This window comes from Sinocyclocheilus anshuiensis, unplaced genomic scaffold, assembly GCF_001515605.1.
Source record: "Sinocyclocheilus anshuiensis isolate Anshui unplaced genomic scaffold, SAMN03320099.WGS_v1.1 scaffold1162, whole genome shotgun sequence".
In the NCBI taxonomy this organism is placed as follows: Eukaryota; Metazoa; Chordata; class Actinopteri; order Cypriniformes; family Cyprinidae; genus Sinocyclocheilus; species Sinocyclocheilus anshuiensis.
Genome location: NW_015540875.1, coordinates 2,354,164 through 2,364,249, shown reverse-complemented (window position 1 = coordinate 2,364,249; position 10,086 = coordinate 2,354,164). Strand labels below are relative to the sequence as shown.

Sequence of the window (10,086 nt, the reverse complement as noted above, 5' to 3'; positions counted from 1 at the left end):
CTTTTTCTCTCTCTCTCTCTCTCCCCCCCCACACACACACCCGCAAGAAACATGCTACACTGGCCAGAGAGAGAGCGAGAGAGAGAGAGAGAGAGAGAGAGAGAGAGAGAGAGAGGCTCATGGATGGCTGTGTACAAGGAATCTGGCGGCTATAGCAACATGAAAAGTTTGGCAGGCTTTCAATGTGCAGCCACCTGGTGAACCACATGGACTGTCCACCTTCACAGACACAGATCCAGAACCTTATCATTATATTACACTTCATTCTCCTATATGAACAGCATTTAAAGCGGACAGATCAAAGAAAACATGATATTTCTTACTTTTCCTTTTGAAATAGAAAGTACAAAACAATACAAAGTGTTTGAAGTGCAAAGTATAACACAAAAATCCTCCATCAGAACATTAAATGAAAGCCCTCAGAAACACCACATTTACGATATCACAGCTCATAAACATATAACTGCAAAATCAGTCCGTTTAATTCTGCTGGTCATTAAATTACGAATGTTTTGTTGGGAAATATGTATGTTACACAAATGTAGAACGCTTACTTTGATTTTTTTCACAATCTTGTTTTCCTCCTCATCATCCGTCTCAGGAAACTCGTAGATTTTGATCTTGTGCTCCAGGATTTCTCGCATAATCTAGAGAAACATAAAAATGACTTTAAAAATCACACAAACTCTCTGCGATTCCTTCGGGCCTAGCACACAACCTCCAGAGGATCACCAAGAGCGATCGTTTAGGGTTGAGGAACATCCTCTGTTTATTTATTTGTGGATGTGCCCAAATCTTTTCATCTGATCTTTCCTGTCTAGGCGGTAATGCTGCACTCCTGCTCATGGTTCCTGCAGAGATAATAATACTCTAACAGATGGCAAAGCGCTCAAGACACACATGGTGCCGGAGGCTTGAACTCCTGCTGTCTCTTCTTGCCTTTTTCTTAATCAGGAGTGTAAACAGACAGGACTTAGCACATGAGAGCTGGAGGCTGCAGCAGGCTGACCTGTTTCTTGAACTGTTGGCACTCTTCGGGAGTCAGGGTATCTGCTTTGGCAATCAGTGGGATGATGTTGACCTTCTCATGCAACCGTTTCATAAACTCGATGTCCAAAGGTTTCAGTCTGGTGGAAAAACATACAACACGACACCATGATAATGATTACAGTTCTCTCAATAGCTTTTTAATGGTATTTGCAAATGCAAGAATCACCGAACCTACAGTTCATACTTGAGGTTAGGGGTTTGAACTTTTGCACAGTTAAAAACCACTCACATTTGCTATAGATAAGGTAATAATGTAGTTTGGAAGTCCAACTAAACTATAATGATAGAATATCTGATGATCCACATTTTAAGAAAATACAAGAATTTTAAAGATATATTAAAAATGAAATAAAATAACCAATAAATCTAATATGCTATTTATTTTATTTCGGGGAGAAATGTATTATTATTGTAATTATTTATTGAACATTGGCTGACATTTTGAATATTACTAAATGAAATATTGCTGTTTTGAATATCGTTGTTTTAAAAAAGAAGAAAAAAAAAAAAGTCAATAGTGGTCGTGTGTTGAGCTTTTACTGCTAAATTGTTTTCCGTTTTGAATGATAGGCAACAACACCCATACTATTTACTTTCTTCCACACTTCAGTTCTGATAACCATCATGACTGTGTGGACACAAGACTGAATAGAGCGACACGTTCCTGCATCTTCACTGCAACTGCACACAGATCCACTATTGTCTGAGAACAGCTGCTTACAGTAACACAGTCATTCTAATGTTTTCACTGACTAAGAGGAAAATTTCAGTGACCTCAACTCCAGTTTGTCAATGAAATCTATTATCAGACATCTTGGCAGGAAAAAAAAACTCACAAACATAAGGGGAAAACTGAAGTTTGATAAACGAAAAAACCCCCCCAAAAAACAGGTATATGTTTGTATACAACCAACCTATTTTATGCACAAAATTATAGTTATAGTTAGGAAAGCTATAAAATGTTTTTGAAAGATGTCTCTTACACTCAACAAGACTGCATTTATTTGATAAAAAATAGTCAGAATCAGTAATATTGTGAAATAATCACAATTTAAAATAACTTTTCTATTTGAATATATTTTAAAATGTAATTCATTCCTGTGATGCAAAGCTAAATTTTCAGCATCATTACTCCAGTCTTCAGTATCACATGATCCTTCAGAAATCATTCTAATATGCTGATTTGCTGCTCAAGAAACATTTATTATTATTATCAGTGTTGAAAACTGTTGTGCTGCTTAATATTTTTGTGGAAACAGCTTTTTTCTGGGTTCATTTGTGAATAGAATGTCAAAAGAATAGCAATTATTTGAAATAAAATCTTTTTTGTAACAATGTAAAAGTGTTCAATGTAATTTTTGATCCATTTAATGCTTGTACCGTTCCTACCTCAAATTGTAGGGTTTAATTCAAACCACAACTCTGAATAAACTCTGAATTGTGTCACTTATGCACAGAAACTACTTTAATTAGTGATGCTAAATGGGAGCTCAACATATCATTGGTAAGTTTTCTCCTTCTTTTAAGACATTATAAAGAATAATGAACAGCAAGAAAGCAGAAGGACAGGTCTCCGATCACTCACCCATGTCCTGAGGGTGCGATGAAATACAGGCAGCAGAGCACTCTGCTGTCCGGCATCTGCCGTCTGTTCACACGCGACTCTGCGTTCAGATAATCCTCAAACTTACTGTCGATGTGATCAATGACTGGCTGCCAGCTGGAGCAGAAAACACACAGGAGATTCAGGTCATGCTGTCGGTTTAAAGCAACACCACAGTAATGAAAACACAATCACATAGCCATCTAATTATATCAAGCAACCTGATATTAAACCATGCTGTGATAATTATATCTGGCAATCCACCAAAACCGTTCTCACCAGTTGCTGTTGTCCACAGCGTCTCCAAATCCTGGAGTGTCCACTATCGTGAGCAGAAGTTGGACGCCTCCCTCCTTCATCAACACTTTGGACTGCTCCACCTGTGGATAACAGACCAACTGAATTACTATTTTTACATAGAGGCCCTCAACATATGCTCTAGTAAATACTAAATAAGTAAGACCTCACGAATGGCTCGTGTAAACACTAGTAGCTAGTGTCTGCTTGGTCACTTTTGTTTAAATACCACTGGGTATTAGTGAAGTGATTATCATAAAGCTGAAATGTTATGTAAAGCTTTGGACTCAGTCACTAAAGGCTACAAGTACAAACATGCAGGACATAGCATAGCTGTTACTGAAGTATTACTTAAGTATGCTTGAGAAGCCAGAAGTATAGTGGCATAGGAACCTGGAAATGTGTGCTTGGACTTATGATCTAAAAACCTTTATAAAGCTATATTCAGGTAAAAAAAAAAAAAAAAAGAAGAAAAAAAAGGTGTTTCCCCATTTTCTGTTCCCAGTGCACAACTGAGAAGGAACAAGCAGCATCTATTGACATTTAGGAAACAAATCGCCACTCTATATACCTGAACTGTTTTCTTGATTCTATGTGAAGGTCCAGGATATTCTCCAGAGTACAGATTCGTCAGGAACAGAGAGTTTATCAGCGTGGACTTTCCCAACCCTGACTCTCCTGAAAAAAGGACAGAAAATACAGAGAAACATGAGGTTAAAATGAGACCTGAATTCAGTACAACATCCTATAAAAAATAAATTTACTGAAGGAAATACCACTGCTTCCAAGAGACCAAAAGAATAAGGTTTGAGTTTATGGGGTCAGTAAGATTTATTATTATTATTTTATTTAGCAATGACGCATTAAATCAATGCAATTAAAAACAATAGTGAAAGTACAGACATTTACATTGTTAAAAAATATTTATGGTCTTCTGAACTTTAAATTCATCAAATCCTGAAAAAAAGTATCGCAGTTTCAACAAAAATTTGAAGGAGTTGTTTTCAACATTGTTAATAATATTGACAGGAATAAATTACATTTTAAAACATTTCTGAGCAGAAAAGTTATTTTAAAATGCAATATGCTTTTTTTTAATCAAATAAATGCAGCCTTGATGAGAATAAGAGACTTCTTTCAAAAACATTACTTTTCTAAACCAAACATTTAATAAATATATAAAACCGTATAAAATCAGTATACGATCAGGACTGGAGTCTAGGACCAAAAGACTAGAGATTATTTCAATACCAACATAATTAAGTACAGACAAATATGAAATACAGGACTTTCAAGATGCATTTTTCAAAGATAAATAGTGCTTGATAGATATGAGCTTTGAAATGATGCAGACGCAATATCTAGAAAGCAGGGTGATATACTGCAGATAAATACATACACAATTTAGTGACAAAATTGATTCTTATTTTACAAATATTTACTCACGATTCACAAAAATAATTTTGGTAGATTTTGAAAGAACAAAAGAGGGGAAAATGTAGCACTTAATCTCAAAATGGCAATTTAATGGCTGATTAATACACTCATCTAGCATTACATTTAAAATCTTCAAAATGTGACATTTATGGCATGAGACAGTGGCCAAAAACATCCATCTGATGCATGAGTAGATCGACAAACAATTAAAATAATAGCTCAGATGGAATGCAAGGACATGGCCTGTGTGAACTTCCCCTAAATGTATTCCGTCAATGTTGGAGGGAACAGCATTTTTTGCATCCAGTCTAAGAACCCAGAGAAACCCATGGGAGAACAGTGGAATTAACCTCACAAGCAGTTCTTTAGTAAATCCGTTAATGGCCAAGATGTGACTAAGTGAACTTCATTCTAAATACTTACCGCTAATTGTTTTGGAAATTTAAATACGACCAACTCAATACCTCTCCAGCGTTGTGATGATGCTTCATTATTATGTGTTTAGCATTAGTGTGAACACAGAGCGCAAGCAGCGGGACTAAACTACTAGAGTGACGGATAAGCTCTGGAAGAGGGTTAGAACTAAGAGAGCATGACATTCATCTGTGCGGTCTCACGCAGTGAGGTCAGCACATTAACTAGAGTAAATTGCTTCTGGCAGGGCGAGTGGCTGGCACCATTACAGACTTGGCCGTTTTCCATACCCAAACACTAATGCAAGAACAACTGGGTAAAGTCCACCTGCACAGCACAGCCAATTTGTATTACAAATCAGCAAGAGAAAGCGCTATAAACCTTCATTAATGACATTAAAATCAGTTAAATGTTGGGATACTATGTGACGAAAAATTTTAAACCGTCTACCAATTTCTTACCAAAGACATTATTTTGCAGAACATAGCATGCCTTTCGCTTGCGACCGAAAATAACTCAAGCACGCACAACCACGAGTCCCCGGGTCAGATTCATAAACGCAGGGGATGTCGGGTACAAAACCACAGCTCGCACGCAAAGCCAAAGCAAACACAGCTTTCAGAGCAAATTCCAGCAAAAACAAGACAGATCCCGTATCACCGCAAACTTGATTAAATGTAAAAGAATCAACTTCAAAGCTACGCCTTCAAAAGATGTCAGCCATTTAGGTGTTCTTTACTGAAAACTCTTTGCATTTTTCAAGCTGAACAGGATGTGAAATCACTGCCATTCAACCCCTGCTTCCTGTGTGGTTACCCAAACAGCGTTTAGACCAAATGTCAAGAATGTAGTCTTAAACTGGCAAACATTCAAAACTAGACAGGAAGCTCCTCAAGTGGTCATAATGACTGCAGCGCACACTGAATCCATCACAAGCAATGTGTTGCTAACTTAGTTACACATTGAGCGTAGTTTGGTATTTGCAAGCCGCATACCGAAGGTTATAAAGCAGATCAAAATCAATACATTCAAAGAATGTGTTTCCTTACCCACAACCATCAGGGTGAACTCAAAGCCCCGCTTCACAGACTTTCTGTACACTTGGTTGGGGAGGCTTGCAAAGCCCACGTATCCCTCCAGATTCTTCTGCTGCTGAAAACAGACAGAAAAACACTTTTTTGATCAGAGAAACTTGCTGGTATATGCTCACAGTAAATAACACACAACTGCACTCTCAAATAAGCAAATGGAAGGTGATCATGTTCTATTCTCCCTGTATTAGTCGTACTTACTGCTGTGTATTTGAATCCCAGAAATGCATGGTATTGGTTGAGGGTGATGGGGAGCAAAATGAAGACGTCAGAGGAGATGTTTTGCATGTCCAAAGTTCAGCATACAACAGCATTTTTGGACAAAGAGGGAGAGAAAAAAAAGCACAAAAATGTATGACATATACACAGGCTCCAAATGCTTGAAATTGCTTTGGCAAGTCAAAAAAATTAAAAACAAGGCTTAAGCTGAACTGATAAAGACAAAGTCAGAGGCTCAATGACGCAAGTGACTCAAATCAAACATATACAAACATCTACTGAAGAACAAAGTTTATCTAGAACAGCAGTTTTCAAAAACTGGGGTTTGCAAGGGAGTTTCAGGGGGTCAAGTGCAAAAGTTTAGGGGGGAAAATTTTTTTTTTATAAATAAATAAATAGTCAAATTAAAATAAGTAATTCATTTAAATAAAATAAATAGAATAATTTGGCTAAAATAAATTAAGGATTTAAATTAATAATACACTTATTCAACAGTACAGTACTACAAGTAGAAAAAATGTAACAGAACAAAATAAAAACAAAAAATATTCCAATTAATATTTTGTGCATATATTTATCATTTCAAAGCTCTTTATACATTAAACTATTTAGCTGCCTTTTAAATTTTAGCATGGGCTATATTGCGTCAGGATGATCATATTTGGGGTCTGTGGCATCAAGTAAAAAACAGAAAACCACTGATCTAGGATGTTTAAAGTTTTTTTTTGTTTGTTTTTTTACCCTCAAAAACTCCATATGGCAACACGTGGAATATTCCTCACATTAAGTCACAAAAAAAAAACGAGGAACAAATATCCTAAATCAAATATAAAACTTTTTTTTTTATGACAGGCGAAGTATCAGAGAGATACTAAAATGTTGTATATGATGCTTGGAGTGTCATAATGAACTGCTTTTACATTTCTAATGATTATAAAACCATTTCCATCTAAAGACTTATGCATGAAATTAGTTTTACAGACAACTGTGCCTACATATGAATTCTGTTATTTATGAGATTTAGACTACTTAGGCTACATTGAAGAAGCTCAAATAGCTTTGATTTGCGTAATATTTTTGGTCAATACATAATTCCCACTGATGACTAAAATGTGGTAAACAGAAATAAAAAAGAATGAGTAGGTGTGTCCAAACTCTGACTAAAACTGCATTCATGAATCATGAAATGACAGCAAAATGTGAAACGATTAGGGTTTCTGATAATAGCCTGAGAGCTGAATTACTGGAAAGTCAAACAAAAGCAATATTTTGTACATAAACCAAGATGGTTTTATAATGTGCGACCATATCGTGCTGATTAATGTGGCACTACATGAGAAGTGATGGTATAGAATATGAGATGCTTGAAAGCACAATCAGAAGTCACAAAACAAAAACATGTAGTTACATTAGGGCTGCACGATAAATCGAAATGGAATCGAGATCGTGATTCGACAGAAGCTGCGATTGTCATGCGTATTAGGGATGCACCGATATGAAAATTTTGTCCGATACCGATAACCGATAATTCTTTATTTTTGAAAGCCGATAACCGATATGTTGGCCGATAAATCTATATCCAAATTTTTATATACTTTTTGAGAGCCTGATTACAAAAAAGGTCTCATCATTAAAAGCCACATCCCAAAACACTTCAACATAAGCAGCCTAGTTTGAACTGTGTACGTTTTAAAAATAATTTTACTCTCCCATTACCAAATTTAGTCATAAAAAAGTCTTACAAATAAATAAAATAATGCATAAATAATGCAAACAAGTCACTGGACATCATTACACGTGTAAAGAATCAAAATGAATGCGCCATAGATCAATAAAACGGAATAGCCTCTGCACGGACAATAATTAAATGATTTGAATTACTAAACCATATTGTTGATGAAAATAATAAGAGAAAAATACAAGTGGTTGTTATTATTAGATTTCCTGCTGATTACAGAACCGGCTTTACTAACAAAATGCACACGACAATCACATTCGATTAATCGTGCAGCCCTAGGTTAAACTCTGCTGCATCCTTTAATGTCACCAGCATCATTTATTCTGCATGATAACTTGGTTTCTTTAAGCTATAAATCTCATGACCGCCCTTTACAGTATTACTTTAATTAGTCTGAGCAATATACACAAACCTCAGGCACTCAGAAGTCATAATATGCAATGAGAAGCCAAACAGATGAGAAACAGCACTAATATAAAGCCAAATATTGGCTTTATAAGCCACACAGTTGAAAGTAAAATACACAAACCCAGAGTCACACCAGGTGAAGCATTCAGTTGTTTAAAACAGATCTGTCTACAGGATGTGAGAGCCTGACCGCAGTTTTAGTGCATGTCTGAATGACATACAGCAGCTGCTTTTGATGTGAAGGAATTAACATTTTAAAACACTTCTATTTGCTTTTATTCACCAAACCACTAATAAATAGCTAAAAAAAACAATATTTGTGCTTTTGCATAGCATCAGCTGTCTCTCAATCCATACATTAGCAGGTATGGATGATATTTGGAGTGATAAAAACGACCCATTCAATGTAAACTGCTTTTAAATTCGATTATTATGGCAATTCTAAAAAAAATCTGCAAAACAACATTGATTTTTTAGTTTTCAAACCTGTCAGCATGTCTTTTTCTGTCTAGTATCCACCCAAACAACATCTCATAGAGCTCGCAGGACATATTTAAATTAAACTCCAAAAATGTTTAACTATTTAATATGTAATCAAAATGTAGAAATGAAATACTTGCATTATTCCAGCAGCTGTGTAATTAACGTTAGCTGCTAACCTACATTAGCTTGCGTGTGTTCTAAAAATGAGTATTACTGCAACTTATGTTCCTGTTATATTTAACAATTAAGAATAAAACTTTAAAAAAAGGAGAGTATTTGGTTAATATTGATTAAATTCTAACGAACGTAGCCCGTTTTTCGCTCTTGAATGGCTCACGAGAGGAAAAAAAACTGACAGGAAATGCCTCGCGCGCAATCACTAACCTAAATTACAGTAAAAACACTAGCGAGCGTCGATTTAAACCACCGAAATGCTTCGACTAGACCCAAAGGCCGTGTAAACGTTACCGAGACTCAAACGGCGATGTTTGGTGTATGGTATATCGTAAAAGTGAACGGAACTTACCCATAATATTAACGTTCAAGTGCCGCTTTAGAAACCGATCGTTCTTTGGCAGCCCTGCATTCCCCTTGATACCACTTCCGCAAAACTCAGCTACGCCAGCGGCGTAACAACCATTCACATGAATGGAGAAATATTACTCAAAGTACGTGACTCAACTTTGGTGAATAGCCAGGCAAATCATTAAATCTCGCGATATTAAGTACGCACGCACACCTCCCAGGAGCAGATCAGAAAGAGAGATAAATAATTTCAATCTTTTTCTCTAATTACCCCAATATATTATTTCTGAAATGTTCAGCATAAAGAGGTCTTTATGGCCTGAAGACGGCTGGTAAGCTTTGACCTACATACTTTTAGTACTTACACAATAAAAGCGCCATGTTTTGGTTTGTATTCTTGTATTATTATTATTATTATTATTATTATTGTATTATGTATTGTTATTCATTTCTCATATAAATGTATGAAAGTAGCATTTTACTATTTGCAAACTGATCGTACTTTTAGTTCTGTTGAGGTTTTTCTATTGATAGCAAACAGTAATTATACATTATTAAACATGCAACCGTTTATTACCGTTTATCATTCTTTATTTAGATTTTTTTGTATGTAAAATTGATGCTTTGTGTAATTGTATTTAGCTTTAAACTGAGTACTTTGAAAATTTTGACTCCTAAAATTGTGGTCTAGTAGTGAATGACGGGGAAAATAACATTTCTCAAAAATAATAAATCTTCTATTGACGGTATATTTTAAAATCAATGCCTTTTAATGTTTCTAATATTATTACTAATATTATTCTAATCATCATTTTCGTCAT

At 35.5% G+C, this 10,086-nt stretch overlaps 1 protein-coding gene across 3 annotated transcripts in view; it reads right to left on the bottom strand.

Moving 5' to 3' along the window:
* The window catches only part of LOC107688217 (septin-7), a 16,623-nt gene extending 7,243 nt beyond the window's left edge, over nt 1–9,380 (bottom strand). For 2 of the 3 annotated variants that reach the window (XM_016485832.1, XM_016485833.1), the window contains exons 1-8: nt 9,267–9,380; nt 8,670–8,671; nt 5,851–5,953; nt 3,522–3,628; nt 2,933–3,033; nt 2,636–2,770; nt 1,010–1,127; nt 555–647 (exon numbers count right to left, since the gene is read on the bottom strand). In XM_016485832.1, the coding sequence (XP_016341318.1) occupies nt 555–647; nt 1,010–1,127; nt 2,636–2,770; nt 2,933–3,033; nt 3,522–3,628; nt 5,851–5,953; nt 8,670–8,671; nt 9,267–9,270 (663 nt within the window). In that variant the 5' untranslated portion in view covers nt 9,271–9,380. The remainder of the gene's footprint in view (nt 1–554; nt 648–1,009; nt 1,128–2,635; nt 2,771–2,932; nt 3,034–3,521; nt 3,629–5,850; nt 5,954–8,669; nt 8,672–9,266) is intronic. The other variant, XM_016485834.1, reaches the window with a different exon arrangement.
* Nucleotides 9,381–10,086: the final 706 nt, after the last annotated feature.